The 22,482-nt window shown below is 35.1% G+C and overlaps 1 protein-coding gene and 1 non-coding gene across 2 annotated transcripts; both read left to right on the top strand.

The window, feature by feature from the left end:
• The first annotated feature begins 7,151 nt into the window (after positions 1 to 7,151).
• Positions 7,152 to 7,258, top strand: LOC111881116 (small nucleolar RNA R71). The gene has a single exon (XR_002846673.1). It is a non-coding gene; the product is annotated as a small nucleolar RNA R71 (small nucleolar RNA).
• An 11,149-nt stretch (positions 7,259 to 18,407) lies between these two features.
• Positions 18,408 to 19,082, top strand: LOC111881096 (histone H3.2-like). The gene has a single exon (XM_023877490.3). The coding sequence runs from the start codon at positions 18,482 to 18,484 to the stop codon at positions 18,890 to 18,892; it is 411 nt and encodes a 136-aa protein (XP_023733258.1). The 5' UTR covers positions 18,408 to 18,481; the 3' UTR covers positions 18,893 to 19,082.
• Positions 19,083 to 22,482: the final 3,400 nt, after the last annotated feature.

The raw sequence follows: 22,482 nt of genomic DNA, 5'->3' as shown, positions 1-22,482 counted from the left end.
GTTGTGGCTTGTCTCCTGTTTGGAGGATCAAGGAAGGTATAATGCCAAATTTACCCTTGAATATTGTTTTCTTTACTTAATCATTTAGGAGCTCATTTCCTCTATTTCTACAGACTTTACCTGATGGTGTAAGATTGAGGGGTGATATTAATGTTTTGCTCTTGGGAGACCTATCCACTGCAAAATCACAGGTAACGTTAAATTCTTTTCATTTCTTTTTATTACAGAGTTGTAATTTTAATAATCTAAGTAAATCAATGAAGGTACTTTACTATTTGTTGTTTTTAACCCATGAAATTACTCTCTTCCGGGAAAGGCTCATCTGCTGCTGGGCTTACAAATATTCTACAACACCCTTCCATATTAAGGTTTCCATACATGAAGCCATGGAACAACAAACAATATCCATAGCCAAAGCAGGAATAACACCATTTTTAGTGTTAAATATTAATTAAACTCAACTCAAATCCTCTACTTTATTTGGTGTTTAATTATCTTGGTTTTTTTGACAGGTACCTTTGCCCAAACCATGTCAACCCTGCTGAGTTTCTAGCCGATTTAATATCAATTGACTACAGCTCATCAAACAGTGTTAACTCTTCCCGAAAAAGAATCGAAGTCTTGTGGACTCATTTTCTTAACAGATTTCATCAACCTTTTACACAACAACTCTCACCAAAACCCTAATTGTGAAAGATAAAACCAACTTTAAAAGGAAACCTTCATAAGAAAAATATAATAAATAAATAATAAAGAGTATATTGCTATTTCTTGTATTTAAACCCATTTTTATTACAATGGCTAAATTTTCTAATGAATTAGAAATCTGGTTGATGCCTCCAATATTGCTGCATTGGCTGCCCTGTCAACTTTTAGAAGGCATGAATGTACACTTGGAGGTGAAGATGGTCAAGAAGTCATTGTGCATCCACCAGAGGTGAGCTTTATTTTATTTTTTTTGTTTTATTTTTTATTTTTTTTATTTAATATGTTAACAGTTAATATATTATTAAACAAATCTTTTTCGAAGGGTAAGAAGGTCATTTATGTTTCCATTTGTATTCCTTTCCTCTTACTCTTCCCTCACAAGCATGTCTTAGTCGTTGGTTACCCATTTAGACATTATATATGACAATGCTTATTATTGGTTACATGTCTGAGCTGGAATCTCAAATCGAGGTTGGATAATGATGAATTGAGCCCTGAAAAAGTCAATGATGTTAAGGACTTCATTGATGACTATGTGGAACGAAATCAGGTCATCATATAATTTTTTTTCCTTTTCACATTTTCTCAATAGTTTCTTTTGTGATTGAATGAAAGTCTTAATGAAAGTAAGTTATTTTTTTCACATTTTCTCAGTAGTTCCTTTTCACTTCATTGTGTTTGCTCTAAGGGAGATCAACTTATCAAAAGTAAGTTATTTTTTCACCCTTTAGTTAATATTTTTGTGATTGAATGTAAGTCTTAATGAAAGTAATTGACAACCCTTTTTCTGTAAATGATGTTGTGATTGTGGGAGAGGTGTTGTGTTTTTCTCTGTTGCTAGGTAACCTTCTCAACAACAGCATTCTACTTAAGCAGGTGAGTAATCAAGATTAAAGGAGACTTGTAATCATGTTTGGCATTCCTTTCCAGTAAGAAACAGAGTTTTATGATTATTTGTTAGTTTTATAAGAATGTATAACCCATGTTAGCAATGTATTATTTTTGTTTAACATTTGAATGATTCTTTGTATGACATTATAATTTGTGCAATTTATTTTATTTTTTGAGTATGAAATTTTATTTTATATTATGCAATGGATTGTATTTTTTGTATATGGTATTTTATTTCTATTATGAGAAATTAAATGCAAATTTAATTTAAAAATTAATAAATATATAAATTTATTTTTTAAACATTTAAATTTACGATACGCAAAAATGTGTGTCATCTTCATTTATGACATGACCTTTCTTGACAGGGGCTTTCTTGATACGCATTGCGTGTCATTAACATGTGTGTCGTAAGGTTACGATACGCGGATGCGTGTCGTCTTCCTTTATGACAGGGCCTTCCTTGATACGCATTGCGTGTCGTAAACGCGCGTCGTAATTGCGCGTCGTCTCTCTTTATGACAGGGCCTTCCTTGACGTGCATTTGCGCGTCGTCTGAGCCTTTTACAACGCGCAATGAGCGTCGTAAAAGGCTGTTTTTCTAGTAGTGAACGGTAAAAAGACAGACGAAAACCGACGTCAGATGAAGAAGTTATGAATTTCTAACGGAGTTTTCCTGTTCCGGCTTACTAAAAATAATATAATAAAAATAAAGTCAAAATTAGCCGACGGAGTCTAAACGAGAGTTGTAGACCATAATCTCACCTACGCGTGGATATAAAGAACGTCGAAAATGGAGCTTTTATGCGAGAGACATGAATTTCTAAAGTTCGGAACACAAACTTCGAGGCCTGTGTCATAGTTCACGACGTAAACACAATGTTGACGACGTGAACATGTGCTGGACACCTTTCAGAGCAAGTGAACTTATGTCGAACAAAATGACCTATGCCTGACCAAACTCACGACGTGAAATTTTGAGATTCACGACGTAAATCCAGAAAATCAGCCCTATAAATAGAAATCAAAGGGCGACAAATTTTGGTTGCTAGTTTCTTACTCTCTCACTCTCGATACCCTCTTTAGCCCTCTTGAAGCACCCCCAAAGTCCCGGTATCATCCCGACACCCGAAGCAAGTCCCAACGCTCCGAAGATCCCGAGAAGAAAAGAGTTTCCATATGACAACCTGAAATTTCTATCCTGTACAGTTAATCAAATCAATCAAAGTTGGACTCGTTTTCCTATCTTCTAGCATTATTTAGAGTCAATAAGGTCGTTTTAATCCTAGTACCACCAAGGATCGAGTGTTAGGAAGTATCTGCTTGAGTCCATTGTGCACCAAGCAAGCCATAAACTTCATCATGTGGAGTTTACGGCCACACCATATGAGTTTACGGTCGTAAACTCAAGGTGGTCGTAAACTCATGTCCTTAAACATGATACTCCATCTCTTTTTCTTCATTATTCACCATTACACCTCAAGAACTCGACTTCTCCCTCAAGTATCATCAAGAACTTTCATCTTGATCTTCAATCTAGTAAGTAATCTTTCCATTTTCAAGATGATATCCCCCTATATCTAGTAAAGATACATGATTTCATCCATGAAATCTCTTCTTTTGGTTAGATCTTTAAGTGTTCTTCATTTCACCAAGAACACCAAGAACACACACTAGTGTTTTGGTCCAAAATCAACCTTTTTAGCTTCTATATCGAAATTATTACTTCCCTATACTTGATATCTAGTTGGAACACATGTTAAACACCTTGAAACCATCCATTTCCCAATAACAAGAGGTGTTTACGGCCAAGAGCATCTCCCTTGGCCGTAAACCCTAGTTTGAGGTGCATACGAGCCTTAAAGTCTTCCTAAGGCTTGGACTTGAGGCTGGAACACTTCCTTGTGGTTTGTAAGACCTTAAATCACCATTTGGCACTAATCATCATGAGTTTACGGCCATAAAATCATTTAGCCGTGAACACTATGGCCGGGAACACTTGACCGCAAACACCAAGTATGGCCGTAAACTCGCCTTATTTCCTGTTCCTTGTTTGGTTGTGGACTTAGGTTATCGGTTGTTTGTCCGAAGGTCGTTTGAATCATAGTTATATATTATGTATATGTATATAGATATTAAAGTTCTCCATTCAGTTCAATACACTTTGGGTAGCAAAGGTGTACAAACATGTTCATTCATACAAACATCATTACTAGTAAACTATAATAGGTATAGTTTAGGAAGTCACTACTTACTATTACTAGAACAATGAAACATACAAGAGTCAGTTTATTCATGAGTCAATACAAATATACTATTATGAGAAACAGAGAGAATATACTATTATGAGAAACAAATAGAATATACTATTATGAGAAACAAAGAGAACATACAATACACTAGTACAGAGAGAACATACAATACACTAGAACATACTATACAAACACTAGAACACTATAACACTAATGTGAGCCACTACTTCATGGCATGGCAATCTACTATTGTGTCACGTTTTGCAACCAAAGTCTCCTGGAATGAGAGCGTGATTTGGTGTATAGATCTATACGGGATTGACCATCCTACACCTTGCTGCTAGCTACAGTTGGACCTACAGGTCTACGGGTGACTAATGTCATACCATTTCGATGCCTTAGAGCGTCGTGTTATACTAGTCTATCAAGTATGGTTGCAATCATATCACATTTCACCTTAATTAACAAACTGGTTTAAGATAGTTAGTACATTGGTAGTTACTTACATACAATACTACTGTACACTGTTATTTTTCCATTGCATTCACATTGTGATCTTCTCACATAAACGGTAATGTAAGCTATATTTTGGTAATATTTTGATATTTAAGCATATGAAAAACCCTAGCCCCTAAATCAACAAACTCGTGAAAATCAACCAAAAGAAATGCAAGATGTTTACCTTAAAGGAGAGATTACGTAAGCACACGAGTAGATTGTGTTGGATTAAGGCCAAAATCGGATGGGGGGACCAGGGGACCGTCTTCACTTCGTGAGGGTAGAAAATTGGTTTGGTCAAAGGATTATGAATTGTTTAAGTTGTGGTCCCGTGTTTTTCAAAACTCACGTCGTGAGTTTATTCGGACTCACCTCGTGAGTTCTGTTGAGCTAACTTGGTTGGCCATCTATTCTAACAGTCTTGGGCTAATAAATCTATCAGGCTTAAATTTCCCACCCCGTATATATTATGGACTCACTTCGTGAGTTCTTTCGAGCTCACCTCGTGAGTTCTGTCTGATCAAAATAATCCTATCTTAATTAACAATTCTTCTTATTTCACCACTAAATTTAGGAACACCACATTCAACTTTTTACCACTTAGTTTTAATGATTTATATGATTGAATGTCTAAAAACAAAACTAAAAACATAAAGGAAAAGAAAATTCAAACCGAGCTCGGGTTGCCTCCCGAAAAGCGCTTCTTTTTTAAGGAGTCGTAAGTCGGACTCCGTGCCTCCTTATGTTGAATCTTCAGAAGAATCCACCACTAGGATCTTTTGTTCCTTGAAACGCCTCTTGTAAGCTTGAACACGTCTTTTGTACGCCTTCTTCAAATTCTCCTTTTTAGCCTTTATTTCATCTATATCCATCTACCTCTTTGTTCCTTTTGTGCCCAAGTTTTCTTCATTCTTAATCTCCATAGTATCCCTTTCTTCTTTCACCACTGGACTTGTTACTTTTGAAGTAACCTCCTCTTCATCAATCGACATCTCATCATCCTCTTTGCTTACCCAAGAAGTGGGATTTGAGTAAGTAATAACTTCAACCAAAAATGGAACGGATGCTCTCGGTTTTGTTCTTTTAACTTGTTGACTTGTTTTGATTTCTTCTTCCATGAGCTTCTCTAATTCTTCAAGTTCATTCTCTTCATCAATGTTGAAAACCACTTCTTGAACATCGCTCCCTTGGAAACCATCTTCTATGCCAAAAATTTCCTTTTCATCTCCAACTCTCAAGGTGAGCTTGGATTCGCGTATATCAACAAGAGCTCCAGCGGTGTTAAGTAACAGACGACCAAGGATAATTGGAACATCGGGATCTTCTTTCATATCCAACACTACAAAATCTATTGGAAAAATAAATTTCCCAATTTTCACTAAAATAACTTCCACAATGCCCCTGGGTTGTGTCACCGAACGGTTCACCATGTGAATAGTCATCTTTGTAGCTTCTAACTTCTGAATATTCAATTTATGATAAAACGAATAAGGCATCAAATTTATGCTAGCCCCAGAATCGGCTAAAGCATAAACCTTCGTATTGTTCCCAAACTCACATGGAAGAGTGAGGCATCTAGGATCTCCCATCTTCTTAGGTATTTTTCCCAATACAACCCTTGAACTTTGCTCACTTAGAATAACTTTAGAATTCTTCTTTAGTTGTTGAAGAGCGTCTATCAAGTCTTGTAAAAAAATTTCATATTCGGGAATTATGGATAACGACTTGACAAAGGGAGTATTAATCGGGATACCTTCACGTGCTTAATAAACTCTATATGCTCTCTTTCCAGTGGACTAAGGGCAGCTCAGGAAGGAAACGGAAAAGGTGGTTGATATGCTGAAACAAAGACAAAATTTTTCTGTTCAGGACGGGGCCACGTCGTGAGCCTATATGGCTCACGTTGTAAGCTCGCTATTTCAGCAACATTCTGATTCGAGCTTGGGCTTCTTCGACTTTGGATCAGGCTGTTGTGGCTCCACTTCTAAGGCTTCCAGGAACTCAGAAATTGCCTCTTCTTTAATATCGATGGCCATTACGTGAGATTGGGTCTTCTTTTCAGGATTTTTCGGGGCCATCTTCTCATGAACCAAAGTGGTTAGTTGACCAAGTTGCACTTCAAGATTATTGATGGAGGCTTGTTGATTTTTTATTAAAGCCTGCTGTTCTACCATCATTTCATGATGATTCTTCATCAAAGGTCTTTGTTCATCAATAGTAGAATCAGTAGCCTCGTGTCTCTTTTCTGAAGCTTCCATAAACTTAACTAACATGGTCTCTAGATCGGGTTTTTTCTCAGCTGGTGGCTGCTCCATTTGGTAGAAGCCTCGGCTTGTTTGCCTACACTTCTCTTCCTTTTGCTTCTTGTATTCTTCATATGGCAGCCACTCTTTCTTCGGTTTCCTCCAGTCTTCATCGTACTTGTCCCCACTCGAGTAGCATACTTGAGCCTCTTTATTCCCATACTCATCCAAGCTGCAGTCCTTGGTCAAGTGTGGACCATTACACCGTTCGCAACCAACTCTTATAGCATGAATTGATTGGTCCATTTATGTTAACCTCCGGTCCATATTATTCAGCATAGCCATCATAGCTGCTATTTCTTCAGTTTGTGCACCTCCACTGCCTTTGATTCCATCTTGCCTAGGGTTGTGGTACTCATGAAAGTGCTTCGCGAATTCTTCAATCAGCTCCTTGAGCTCCCTTGGATTTTTCTTTGTCAAAGGTCCTTGAGAATCAAGAAGTTGTCTTGTCATAACATTGACCCCATCATAGAAGATTGACATCTCTTGTTGAACATTAAGATCATGTTGAGGGTAATTTCTGATCAAGCCTTTGTAACGCTCCCATGCTTCGTATAATGACTCCCCCGGTTGTTGTTCAAAGTTGGCTATTGCCTTCTTGAGTTTAGCTATCTTGGATGGTGGGCAAAATTGGTCAAGAAACTGCTCATGCATTTGAGCCCAAGTGGTGATCGTACCCGGTGGAAGTGATTTTAACCACTCTTTAGCAGCTCCCTTAAAAGTAATGGGAAGCATCTTGAGCAAGATGGTGTTTCTATTGACATTTGGGACATTGAAGTAATCCGCAATGTCATTGATTTCATCGAGATGCTTAAAAGCATCCTCATGATCCTTCCCATAAAATGGGATATCCTTTAGTGCAGTCAAGATGTGCCCCTTTAGCTCGAATGTGGCAGTGACAGGTATTGCGGTTTGGACTAAACCGGGACCTACATCCTCTCAGATCCGCTTCTTGTAAGCTCCCATGGACATCTCCTCAATGTTTTCCATTTCGTCCTCTTGCTTGTCTTCGGGCTCACTCGCAAATATTTCAAATTTTGGGTCTGACTTGTATTCGGATTCGTGTGGATTAGAAACTGGACCAAGTTCTTCAACTTTGCCTTTATCCTTTGGGGTTGAACTTGACTCTCATGTCTTATTTCCTGACTTCCTTGAAAAGGCTGATTTTAGTTCTTGCAATGGCGTCTTCTTTGGCGTGTGATCTTCCTTCGCGTTCTTGTTCTTATTTTTGTGAAGGGCTGACTCCGGATCTTCAAGTGGTGGCACCAAAGGTGTGTTAGAGACTCTGGCCATGAACTCCTACAAACTAAACAAAATAACAACATAAAAACTAACTAAAATAGAAAAATAAACTAAAAACTAAAGAAAACTAAAAATCACAGTTCTCACGTCGTGAGGCTATAAGCTCACGTCGTGAGTTCTGTAATCAGAAAAAAAAAATCAAACCTTCCTAGAAACTAAAAACAAAATGAATAAAAACTGATAACTACTAAATTCATGTCGTAAGAGGTGCCCCTCATGTCGTGAAAACTAAACAAACAGAAAAGAAAATAAAAACTAATGCTAATAAAAACTTTGCTGGAAAATTAACTTTTTGCAGGTTTTGTCCCACAAAAAGGATCGATTAACCTAAAGCAAATAAATAAATAATAAACTAAGTCGTTCCACGGCAACGGCGCCAAAAACTTGGTGTGCACGGAAGTACCCACTAATTTTATAATTTATAACCTAACAAACTTAGACTAACTATGCACTTGTAGTCAGTGTACCTAGTCAGATTAAAGTATAGATTAGGTAAGTCGGGTGTCGGTCACAGGGAACGGTGTTATTAATTAATCTATTCACTACTAAATTAATCTAACTATTAATAAGTTAAAAAGGGGGTTTTATCTGATTTTGCGAGATCAGACTAACTTAATTCTTTAACAAAAACTCAATCAATAAACAAAACCCTTTTGTTAGTTCGAATCCGCTTTCACTCAATGGTTATACATTAGCTAGGAATATTATTGTTGGTTACCAATTAAAGAAGTATTAGCAATTTAGTTATAAATATACTAATTATTAATCAATTCATGTAAATCTATGTATGGTCACATAATAGTTAACACAAAATCAATTATTAAATAAGATTGGAGCCATGAAAGATTGATTAATCAAAACACAATTACAATCATAATATGAGTTCTCTAACACAGCTTAATTCAATGATTCAATTACTTATCTAATATTCGTTTGATCTTAGCTCTAATAAACTAGTGTTCACTATGTTATTAGGTATTCAAATTAATGCAGATTTGTGTTCACTAAGTACACAGAACAAGAATTTAAAGCAATCAAATCATTAACTAAGCATGCTAGGTAAAATCAATCAACACAAGCATATCACCAACAAGTAAAGTCAAATCTAATGCATTAAAACCATGAGTTCCAGCTTCATCTAGCTAACAGAAGCAGCTACATTTAGCTGGACATACTATTAGCTAAACAAACAAAAACTATAATCAAAGACATGTTTAAGTGTACCAATCTATAAAGCCAAAATATGAACTTCTTATTCCTTGGTGTTAAAACCAGCTTCCAGGTCTTCTTCTCCTATGAATTTCGTCTCCAGGAACCCTTATAAACAAGCCAAAAGTCTCCCAAATCATAATGGAGAGGGTATATATATTTTCTGGAAAATCACCGTTCACGTCGTGAGAATTTAAAACTCACGTCGTGAACTCGAGGTAATCGTGATCGGCAAGGATTCCTTCACCCGGATGCTTATCTTCAAACTTTTTCTACTCACGTCATGAACCATCAACTGTTCACGTCGTGAGTACGTCTTTTTTGGGTGTTTTTCTTGTCTTTCAAGTCTTCAACCTCCAAAGTTCCATCCTTTAACGCTTTTAGTCCCTTTTTTTTCAAAATGTCTTCTTTTTTGCTGCAAAGTATAATTTAACCTTATAAGTACCATTATTCTATGAAAATGACCAAAATATATATAAAATTGTACTTAATTATTGCCTAAAAATATGTATAAATATGGCAATACCATTAATGATAGTCATACTTGGGAAAGATACACTTTTACAAACAACACAACTCACATAACATTTGGGCCTTGGTAGAAGGCTACTATTTTAGTAGAAAATATAGGATTTTCTAGGAGATACAAACAATTACATCAAACATTTACAAACACTTACAAACATTTACATCAAACATTTACAAGCACCTTTATACAAACAATGACACTAAAATACTTATGAACTCACCAACTTTAATGCTGATCTACGCTTCAAAATAACTTATATTCTCAGGTCACCAGTAGACAGGTATTGATGACCAAGTTTTGAGAAGATGGAGCACGTTCAAGACTCATCTCTTATTTTGATTCATATTTTTGGTGTCTTATAAACTATACAGAACACACGTGTATCAAAATTATATTATTAATGCAATGGATGATGTTGTTGCTTGTTTACTATAATGCATTGTTGTGATACTATACATGACATCCTCCACCCCCGAACGTTTCCGCCGTTCAGGTTTTGGGGTGTGACAGATTGGTATTAGAGCTCTGTTTATAGTGAATCGATTATATATCAACCCATAAAAGATATACAAACTATAAACACAAACGGGATTAAATACTCTGATCAAGAGTTTATACTTTTAAATAGTAAAATATTTAACTAAGTATACATACCTGCATTCATACTAAAATCAGTGTCACTAGGACATAACAAAAGTATAGTGGTTGTTGGACAGAACAGGTAGACTTGGGGACATATAATCAGATCTGGGAGTGATATAGCTTGATCAACTATATCTTTCCGAGAAGTGATTAGCATGTTCCCATGAATTGTTTGGTGTTGCAACAAGTCTAAAAACTTACCAACACTACTACAATGAAAACATTAGAACATAACATAGACTTAAAATACTCTAGGAGTATTTTGTGTTGCTATAATTCTTATTTGAGAACTAAAGGTCTTTATTAGTAGGTCAATGGTTGCTAAGTGGATACACTAAGGTTATATGTGACTATGATATCATACTAAGAATCTGTGATCTTTGCTTTATTTCATGTTCCTTGTTTGGTTATGGGTTTGGAGTTAGGGTCACTTATTCGAAGGTCTATCCTGTTTTGATTTCATGAAACTGGTATGTACTATGCAAGTATTGAAGTAACCGATAAAGATCATCCTATATTTATCTTAATTAGTGCGTCTATTAACTATCTCTTTCATCCCTCTTCTCGCGTAGATATCATGGCTGGATTTAATCTCCCTGGTGACCTGTACTTCGCCAACCAAGACAATGATGATTGGCTTAATGATGAGACCGAAGAGAACCATCTAATCCCTTTGGATGACTTTGTAGAGAACTTTCCATAAGGTTCTGACTCCAAACCAGAAGTCAATGATCTGCCTCTAGTGGCTCAAATCCCAAATCCTAACCCTCATCCGACTTTTCAAGGCCCGACGCCTCTGTGGGCGGAATATTTGGGAGCATGGAGCCAGTAGCAGGATCAGCCTATGCCGTACAATGGCGATCGAAGCTTCTACAACCTGAGCAAGGGAGGCTCAGCAGACAGAGTCCTGCCCATTCTGGTCCGCAGGGTTGCTCGTAATGAAGAGCAGGGTAGGACAACTATCCATCGAATCATGGAGGTTGATGCCAATGCGACAGTCAATACAGTCCGCATCATTCGTCTGGAAGATGCCCATAAGAGTACTAGGACAGACAATGAGGACCTGCAGCAAGAACTGGATGCAACTCGGGCTGAAGTCATAGAGCTCCGAGTACGCCAAAGGGTTTATGAGCGACACCTCATGGATGTGGAGCGACAGCTGGCTAACTTGAGGGTTCGCCCAAGGGGTACCCGTCGCCGGTAGAAGACGCTTTACTCGTCTTTCTTTTGGGTTAAGGAATAGCCTTCGTATCTATGCTCTATATAGCACTTTTCCCTGTAAATATTCCTAACTTTCTAGTACTCTTGCTAGGCCTCTATGTTGTCAAAATCTTCTATATAATACGTGCTGTGTGTATATATATTATCTGTGTATTTGGAGTGAGTATTGAATGAATATTTTATACAAGTTTTAAGTTGTATATGAATGTATAAGTATATTGTTATCTACTAAAATGTTGGGTAAAACACAGGTAGATAGTTGACTTGTGATAAAATGATGAGAGGCCTTGATGTTGTTGTTGATTCAGTCATCTAGCGGAGTTTAGATGATGACCACAAACTTTTCTAGAGAGTGTAGTGGAACACTGGCAGGCTCGCCACTTGTAGGTGTTAATGAACGTGAGTGTTCATTTGTTGTACTCCATCCCCCACATAGTTGCCTTGTTTGACATATATTGTTGATGAACCCCCGAAGCATGTGTTGTCGCCCCGATGAAAATCCTTAGACTATGTCCCTTGTGATAGTTGTTTTAGGGATGTAAAGTGAGGATAACGGGAATGGGTAATTGGTTTATTGTTGGTTGATGAAATTAATATAATTATTTATTGTAGGTTGAAATCCCTATATGATCACCAGGCTCCCAAGCCCGACCCACAGTGTTTCTTTGTATTACAGGTAGTGGCACCAGAGCGTAAGTTGGGTGACTTATCAAGATATTTTTGATTATAGGCCAGTAGTTGTAAATAATTGTTGTAAGGCTTATAATGTTCCGTTTATGCTTTTGGTCTGTATCGGAACATGACATCCCGAGTTTTGTTATATAATGAAAATACATTTCTATAAGAAATGTTTTGGTGAATCTTATTTTATCATATTTTGTTTTAGGAACAAATTCCACGACTCTTTTAATCAAAAGATTACTTTGAAATTATTTTAAAAGCATAAATTAAACCGGTCTTTTCAGGTCGTGAATTTGGGGATGTCACATATGCTTCTCCAAGCATATATGTGCATGAAAAAAAAATGTATTTCATTAATAATAAAACTCAATATTCACAATTTACTTTCATGACCATCAAATTCACATATTGATATCTAATACATTTGCATGCATTTAAAACATTTGCATAAGACAATCAAAACCTAGTTATGACCAAAACACCCATGATCTATATTGAGGGAAGATCGATGGTGGATCAAGAAAAAAGAGTTTATAAACATTGTTCCTTTTTCAAATAGTCAATAGAATCAATGTGTGTTTTTTTATCATTGACATAATCCATAAAATCAATGAGTTTTTTTTATCATTGGGAATAACCTGTGCATCATTGACTTTGAAAGCAAAATCAACTAATTGGTTATATATTATATAAGAATCACCTTGGCAACGTTAAACGAAAAAAATCATGAATCCATAATCATTAAATCGAAGTTTTAATTACAGAGAGGAGAAAGACATGCTTAACTGATCGATATGAAGAACAAACAGGTGTCGATGCCGGTTGGTGGCAGGGCAGGATTGAGATGCGAGTAGGGTGGCTATTCGTTGAATGTTCACGATACAGGGAGGATAAGGACATGCTTACATGATCAATCTGAAGCTAATCTATGCTCAATCACTATCTCAAATAAGAACATTTGAGCATGGTGGCAGTCGGTGGCCGTTCACGATTCCAGTGGTGGTTCGTTGCCAGAAAATTAGTGTTTCATGAAAAGAGATTATGGAGACGGTTGTCGAATGCAATGTTGGTGTCGGAGAAATAAGGATGAGGGAAGGGACGACACCTCTCTGATTCGAGTCTGGTATTCGATTAAAAGAAAATGTAAAGTTACAAAGAAATGGAGAAATAATATTTTTTTAAGTTTTTCAATTAATGAGATTAGATATAGTGATATAAGTTCAACTTTTTTTTTAACAATTAAAAGGAAACGTTATAAATTCTATGTGCAGTAAGCAATAAACATAATATGGTTGTATATAATGTATTGGATTTTATACTTCTTAAAATTCAAGAAACACACAGTATACTTTATATAATAGTATATATATATATATATATATATATATATATATATATATATATATATATATATATATATATATATATATATATATATATATAATTTGTGTCAGAAAAGAAAAAAATGATTTAAAATCAAATGTCAAAAATTTGATTTGAATGATTTTAGGAGGGGTAAATATAGTTAAGAGGTACTTTAGCACAACCCAAAAACCATAGACCAAGACCATTTGGGCTGGTCGGAAAAAAGAATGGGCTGTTTCGACAACCATCTCAAAATATTTATCGCTAAAGTTTATATTGTTGGATTAGTGTCTAAGGTTGTAACTATATTTGGTAAGTACTTGACCCGATTGTGCATGGTCCTTTTGGGTTGCCTTCACCATAGCAACTTGACAAGGTGATTTAGAGAGAAGAGATATTATTATTAATGTACTATAAGAATAATATGTTAAAGGAATAATAATATTATTTGATTAATATAAGTCATAAATTAATTAGGAATTAATTTGGCGACTTAAAGAGATTAATTGAAGAAAGGGGTATAAACTATCAAATGTGTGAAAGTTGTATTTTGAGCAGATAACCCTTATGGATATGGGTTGGACGATTTTAGGGATGTAGATCACCTAGAAATCGTCCAAGGCCTTATCTAGAAGGGATATTGGATTGCTTTGAGGCTAAGTTATCCAATTAGGGTTTGAGGGTGAAACCCTAGGAGCTCACAAGTATAAATAGACCCTTGGGGTTGTGGAAATCGGCACCCTTGTTATTGGAGTAACCCTAGAGCCGATTTCCATCTTCCTCGCCTCTCTCAAATCATCTTCTTGCTAGTTGGTGTTTGTAAGCCATTAGAGGAGTGACATTTGTGACTCTAAGCTCCAAGAAGAAGAAGGTTTTCAAGCAAGTAACTCAAGGTATTATTCTAGACTGTTTTCATATGTTTTGATTGTTAGTTTACACTAGATCTAGCCATGAAAGTCTTGGATATATTGCATGTTCAATTAGAGAAACCTAGATCCAAGCTATAGGGTTGTATGTGCACATAGGGAAAGTTCTTATGTCTAAAACCCATCATATATATATATATATATATATATATATATATATATATATATATATATATATATATATATATATATATATATATTTTGTACACATATTTTTAACAACATTGCTTAATGTTTTACCCTTTTGTTCTTTTATTATATTTTAATGTATTGTTTTGACTAAATATTAATATATAATTTTTATGATAACAACACATTTGTTTGTTAATTGAAAAACATGAAACCGAAAATATCTAAATTGAACCGTAAAAACCAAAATTGAATCGAAAAAGGAGAAAACAAAAATCACAAGACCAAATTGAAGAAGGCCAAAATAGTTTGGAATGTTTGAAGAATGAAGACTGGTTCCAAAAAACCAAATTGTTTCAAGACTGACTCGAGATCAGTATGGGATTACTAATGTGCATCTTTATAGTGATTCATGGTAGTTCGATTAGAGGACATTGTTTCATTGACTATTTATAGGAGTAAATGTGTAATATCTTTTTAAATGTATGTATAACAATTAACAAACTTGACCACAAATCTTATTATTACAATAATTTCATTATAGTCCTGCAAATGTTTATAAACAAAATAAATTATGCACATTTAATTGATTATTAAATATACGGTTGGATTTTGTAAAAATTATAAAAATGAGACCAATAGAAATAATAAATAATTTAGTGTTTACAATATTTTTAAACAAATTCCATCAATTTATTATAAAAGATATTGTTAAGAACTAAAGTTAGTACCTACTACCAATAATATAATCAAATTTAGGGGACAATACGTTAATCATGTATATGATCAAGTTCCTTTTTGGAACCCGAGAGTTGATGTTATCAAGTATATAATGGAACAATTAGTAACTTTTGAGCATTGAGCAACTACGAATGCTTATTGTTGAGTAAATAACAACGAACATGCATACCAAATCCACGATTAATAGGTGCACGATAAATGAACGTATTATTATTAAGCCTCTTTGTAATCTTTATTTCCAACTTTATAAACTTAAACCATTTATATTCTAAACCCATTTCTTACGAGAACCTGAAACTCTAGATTTTGTAGTACCACTTTTTCTACTCTAAAAATCTCCAGAACCATATCCCGAATTACTCTGTTGATTAATAGACTTCTCTTTTAAAGGACTTACTGGCCTTGGAGGCTTTTGGGTAAATTTATCAGAGAATTTTCGTTTTTCATTTTTCTCTTTTCCTCTTGAACTATTGCTATCTCTTTGTACATTTTCATTCTTCACATAAGCAACTTGTTTTTTCATTTTTCAGTAAAAAAACTGGTTTTATCTTTTTGGTTGAGCAATCTGAATCTGAAGATGAAGGACTGGTTGTGCTATCCATGTCATAAACCAGATTGTCTGTCAATGCTGGAGCTTTTTTGAGCTTGAATTTGACTTAGAAGTAGAAGATCTCCTAAGTCTTGTGAGGTGAATTACCTACAAAAGGATTTATAAATATTATTAGAATGATAGAATATAGAATCTCATATGAAGTACAAAAGGTTTACACATAATCGATACATTTTGTTCAAGAACTACCATGTCCTTCCTGAGCTTTGTGATAATCATGTTTTTATGGCGGATAATGTCATCCGGCTCTGAAATTTTCTGTTTTATACAAGAAAAAGAAACCATTGATAACATAAATTGTAAGAAAGTAGAAAAAAAATTGGATTTGTGATTTAAATAACTGCAAATAGTTAAAAGAAATATACATTTGTACCGAAAGATTATATCGTGTGAATAAAAGCAGACAACTCATTCATATTCTTCTCTGGTGTGTTGCCAAAATCTTGTTCAATCGATAAATTATTCCACTGTATAAGTTATGGGAAAAAATATGATTAGTGTTAACAAAATAAATAACTAAAAATAGTTATTGTTGGAACATAAAATGCCTTATAAATTGACCACACAAAAATATACGTGGAAACTCCAAAACTAGAAAAAAACTAAAGATGACAAAAGTGATAAATTCACTATATAACAAATTACAACAATCACATAGATTGATCTCTCAAGCCACCCCCAATAAATATTATTTAGATCAATGATTAATTTAGCTATCTTCTAGACTGAGATGTGAATTTTCCGTATTGTACTCATGGATCGAAAGCACCGATGTCGACCCACTAGATTGTGTTATGTATCCTTATGTATATGATGTTGCTATGACATAGTGATATATTAAATTGGTAGATATGTATGATTACTTGTATTGTTGGTTATTGTTAATCTGTTGCATATGTTAATATGTTGGTAGATATGTCAGCATATTGCAGTTGGGTTGAAGTGGTAACGCTTTGTGTTGTGAGCCAATGAACCTGGGAGCAATCCAGTTATAAGTTGAGTGTCGGGAGGGCAATCCAATTTTATGTTGTGGCTTGGGAGTAAGCCAGTCATGAGTTGTGGCCTGGGATCTGGCAATCCAGTTTGATGATGTGGGCCCGATATTTATGCATTCTATATTTATTGTTATGTGGAGTATTTTGAAGGGACTCATTAAGCTTTTGGTTACAATTGTTTGTTTCATGGTTTCATATAAATCAGATGATTGGGGCAAGACGAATGCGTGATCATACACATCCTCTTGTTGATATATGCTATTGAGAGATTTTGATACTCTGGTTTTATGGATTTATCTTGAAAGCAATGGTTGATTATTTTTTTTATTTGTGAAAATATTTTACAACGATGAAAATTTTTATCATGATTTTTTGGATGTTACAAGGAATGATAAAAAATGAGGCTCTTGCCTCATATTTTTAGCAAAATAATTTACATATTCACCCCTCTTCTTATGCCACTTGTCGCCTCGAGAAACGTGTCCCGTAATCCGATTTTGTAATTTTTTTTGAACACTTCTGTTGGTTGTCCCGAGTGTACTGACTCCATAAATGTAATAAGAATTCTCAAACAAAAGACAATACTATATTTAAGATGTGTTCTAAGTTTCATAATTTTACACTTTTAGCCGATTGGTTTTCCGTTTTCTTCAAAAGTTCGTATTTTTTGCATACAAACTATGTTTTTGATGATTTTTATACACATGAAGTCGTGTTAACAAGTACTATCCAATTAGAGTGTCAATTTATTCTAAGTATACTTAATATACAAATTTTTATTTTTCATGTGTTAACAACACTTATTTTTGTGATTTTTTTTGTTTGTTAACGATCATCAACCTTTTGAGAAAATTAGGGTATTCGACTTGCTTGAAAACCAACACCAATGTAACACTCTACACTCCATACCTTCGTAAACCGATAAATACCTTTAGTTATGATCACATTCAAAATGCTATTCACTTAAATCTAATGTGATTATTTATATTTTACTGAAAACAGCTCAAAATGCTTAAATCATATAGAACATCAGATTAAAACATAACATAATGGTTGAATCATATGGGATAACCTTCTTACCAAATGTTACTTTTAGTCATTTTACCATTAAAAAAATTTATTTGGTAAAAATAAAACATTTTAAGTCTATTATTAATTAGGTTTGCCAAAAGAAAAAAAAACAAATTCCCAAATTAAACATGTTAAAATATTGCTAAAACACATTACATGTGTGTTCATGCCTTCATGGCATCTTATTGATTATCAGCACACGGATCGCGATCAATACCCTTTCCCACCGTCGATTTATTTTCAATCCAACGGGGAAAAGGATCGCACGAACCTCTAAAGTTTCAAAACTTGCCGCCATCTAACCCATTATAAAAACCCTTGCACAACGCCACATACACCCATCGAACTGTTTCCACCTCCAAATCTTTCTGCTCTCTTCCGATTTCCAGCTTCTCACTGAATACCAAAATGGCTCGTACTAAGCAGACAGCAAGGAAATCCACCGGAGGAAAGGCTCCAAGGAAGCAGCTGGCTACCAAAGCAGCAAGAAAGTCGGCTCCGGCGACCGGAGGGGTGAAGAAGCCACACAGATTCAGGCCAGGAACCGTAGCTCTTCGAGAAATCAGAAAGTATCAGAAGAGCACTGAGTTGTTGATCAGGAAACTGCCGTTTCAGAGGCTTGTGAGGGAAATTGCTCAGGATTTCAAGACGGATCTTCGATTTCAGAGCTCTGCTGTTGCTGCACTCCAGGAGGCGTCCGAGGCGTACCTAGTTGGATTGTTTGAGGATACTAACTTATGCGCGATTCATTCTAAGAGAGTCACCATTATGCCTAAGGATATGCAACTCGCTCGTAGGATTCGTGGTGAGAGAGCTTAAGTTTTCGATCTGATTTGGCTTGTTGAAGGTCTTGTTTAGGGTTTATTTCGTACACTGTTTCTGTTACAAGATCATTGTTAGGTTATCTGATTTCTATCTTTGTTTTTGTGTAAATTGTAGTATGTCGATTGATTTTAATATGTTATTCAAATGGAGTATTGAATTTCATGTTATTGGATTATTAGTCTTACTGCTTGTTCTACAACTGATAACCAAGTTTCAGTTTTCATTTTTGTTTAATTTTCACGTTCATAGAGAACTTTAGATTGCGTTTAGTTACGGAAAAACATATTTCATTTTCCGTTTTCTGTTTTTCCTTTTCAATTTTCATTTTCCGTTTTCATTTTTCATTGAAAATTTTAGAGAACGCGTTTAGTTAAATTTATTCATTTTTCATTTTCAGTTTTAGAAAATTAGAAAACGTGTTTAGATGTCTATTTTTCTATCGGTTTTCATTTTTAAAAAACGGTAGTGGTAGTAGGGTCTGGGTGGGGGCGGTGACGGTAGCGGGTCGGCGGCGGTGGTGGTGATGACAGGCGATGGTGGTGGCGACGTCAATTTTGTCAATGGTGGTGGTGGTGGTGGTGCTAGTGACGGGTTAGTGGTGGTGGTGGTGATGGTAGGTCGGTGATTGTTGTGGTGGTGTTGGGTGGGTGGGGGTGCGAGTGTGTGTTTGTGTGTGTATGTGTGTTTGTGGCGGTAGGTGTAGGTTTATGTGTGTGTGGGTGTGTGTGTCTGTGAGGGTGGGGGTGGGGGTAGGTGTGGGTGTGTGTGTGGGTGTGTGGGTATGTATGTGTGTGTGTGGGTTGGTGTGTGTGTGTGGGTGTGTGTGTATGGGTGGGTATGTATGTGTGTTTGTGGGTTGGTGTGTGTGGGGGGGGGGGGGGGGGGGGGGGTTTGGTGTGTGCGTGTGTATGTTGGTGGGTGTGTGTGTCGGTGGGGGTGGGGGTTGGTGTGGGTGTGTGTGTCGGTGTATGGGTATGTATGTGTGTGTGTGGTTGGTGTGTGTGTGTGTGTGTGTATGGGTGGGTATGTATGTGTGTGTATCTGTGGGTTGGTGTGTGTGTGGGTGTGTGTGTGTGTGTGTGTTTGTGGGTGTGTGTGTGTGTGTGGGTTGGTGTGTGCGTGTGTATGTTGGTGGGTGGGTGTGGGTGGGTGGGTATGTATGTGTGTGTTTGTGTGTGTGTGTGTGGATGGGTATGTATGTGTGTGTGTGGGTTGGTGTGTGCGTGTGTATGTTGGTGGGTGGGTGTGGGTGGGTGGGTATGTATGTGTGTGTTTGTGTGTGTGTGTGTGGATGGGTATGTATGTGTGTGTGTGGGTTGGTGTGTGTGTGTGTGTGTGTGTGCGGGTGGGTGTGTGTGGGTATGTATGTGTAAGTGTGTGTGTTTGTGGGTGGGTGTGTGTGTGTGTGGGTTGGTGTGTGTGTGTGTGTGGGTATGTATGTGTGTGTGGGGGTTGGAGTGTGTGTGTGTGTGAGTGGGTATGTATGTGTGTGTGTTTGTGGGTATGTATGTGTGTGTGGGTGGGGGGTGTTAAGGTGGGGGTAGGTGGGGTGAAGTGGGTGTGTGTTTATAGAAAAATTTTGGAATTAGAAAAATATGGAAACCAATGATTATCAGTTTTCCAAAATTTTCCAACTTCTTTGTAATTTTAGAAAACGGAAAATTTTCATTTTCCGTGAAAAATTTAGAAAAATAGACGAACTAAACGCGTTTTCAAAATTCTCATTTTTCTTGGAAAATTTTTCCAGAAAACGGCTCATTTTTCCGCAACTAAACGCACCCTTAAATTTTTCCAGAAATCTTTGGCTTATATATTTCTAAGGATTCATTTTAGAATATGGTGATTTTGAATAAGAATGCATAGGAATGCTAACACCAGTGCGTTTGGACTTTGTAAACAATACTAATTTTCTTATAAAAACTTCAAATTTGAGTTGATATAAATGGATTTAGAATTTAGGGTTACTGTCTTTTCAAAAAATTGCTGTGCACTTTATTCACAAAATGGACATAAACAGAAACTATCTAAAATAAGATAGGTCCCAAAAAAACAATAGACCAAGACCATCTGGGATGGTCGGAAAAAAGAATGTACTGTTTCACACCCATCGCAAAATACCCATAGCTAAAGTTTATATATACATATTTTTTTTTGTTGATTACACATTTTAAATAACATTGCTTAATGTGTTACTTTTTTGTTCTTTTATTAAATTTTAATGTATTGTTTTGAGTAAATCTTAATATATAATTTTTGTGATAACAACACATGTTTATTGAAAAACATTAAACCAAAAAATATCTAAATTGAACTATAAAAACCAAAACCAAACCGAAAAAAGAGAAAACAAAAATCACAAGACCAAATTGAAGAAGGCCGAAATAGACTGGAATGTTTGAAGAGTGAAGACCGGTTAAAAAAACAAATTGTTTCGAGATTGGCTCGAGATCAGGGACTACCAATGCACATTTTATATGGCAGTTCGATATGAGGACATTCTTTCATTGGCTATTTATGGGAATAAATGTGTAATATCTTTTTAAATGTATGTATAATGTATTCAAAATGCATCTGTAGTATTCAATTAAATGTGATTTAAATGTAATTTTCTTTTATTTAATAAAATGGTTGTTTCAATAGTTATTCATATATGCATAACTTATTTTGTTTATAAAAATTTGTAGGACTATAATGAAATTATTGTAATAAAAAGAGTCGTGGTCAAGTTTGTAAATACCTAATAAATATATGGTTAAATTTTGTAAAAATTGTAAAAATGAGACCAATAGAAATAATAAATAATTTAGTGTTTACATTATTTTTAAACAAATTTCGTCAATTTACTGTAAAAGATGGTGTGAAGAGCTAAAATTAGTACCTACTACCAATAGCAAGCTCTCAAGTAATATAATCAAATAACAACCAACATGCATACTAAAACCACGATTAATATTTCAGTTACCAATTAAAATAAAACGATAGAACAATCCTTTAATAGGTGCACAATAAATCTATCCTAATAAATGAATATCATTTTGCCAAATGTCATCTTTTTATTAAATTTGACACATGTAATTTTGTAAATTTTTTGATTAAATTTAAATCCACATGTCATTCTGTGATTTTTTGAATTAAATCCATTAATATGCCATATAATACTAAATTTATATATGTAAAATATTAAATATATTTAATGTGATAATAAATGCAAAGAATCTTAAAAAATACATAAGATATATTAAAATACATTGAATATGATAATAAATTTAATGAATATGATAAAACAATCATTGATATTATTGATGATCTTCTCAATAGTGATTTTATTTATTTATTATTTGAATATGTCTATTTATTTTGAAATTTTATTTTAAAAAATTATTAATATTTAAACTTTGATATATTTTTTTTAATCAATCCGTGTAATACACGGGTTTCACACCTAGTAAAACATATTATTACTAAGCCTCTTTATAATATTTCTTTCTAGCTTTATAAACTTAAACCACTTTATATTCTAAACCGATCTCTTATGAGAACCCGAAACTCTAGATTTTGTAGTACTACTTTTTCTACTCTTAAAA

This window comes from Lactuca sativa, chromosome 1 (assembly GCF_002870075.4).
Source record: "Lactuca sativa cultivar Salinas chromosome 1, Lsat_Salinas_v11, whole genome shotgun sequence".
NCBI lineage: Eukaryota > Viridiplantae > Streptophyta > Magnoliopsida > Asterales > Asteraceae > Lactuca > Lactuca sativa.
The sequence above is the reverse complement of the archived record's forward strand: the minus strand, read 5'-3'. Positions and strand labels throughout refer to the sequence as shown.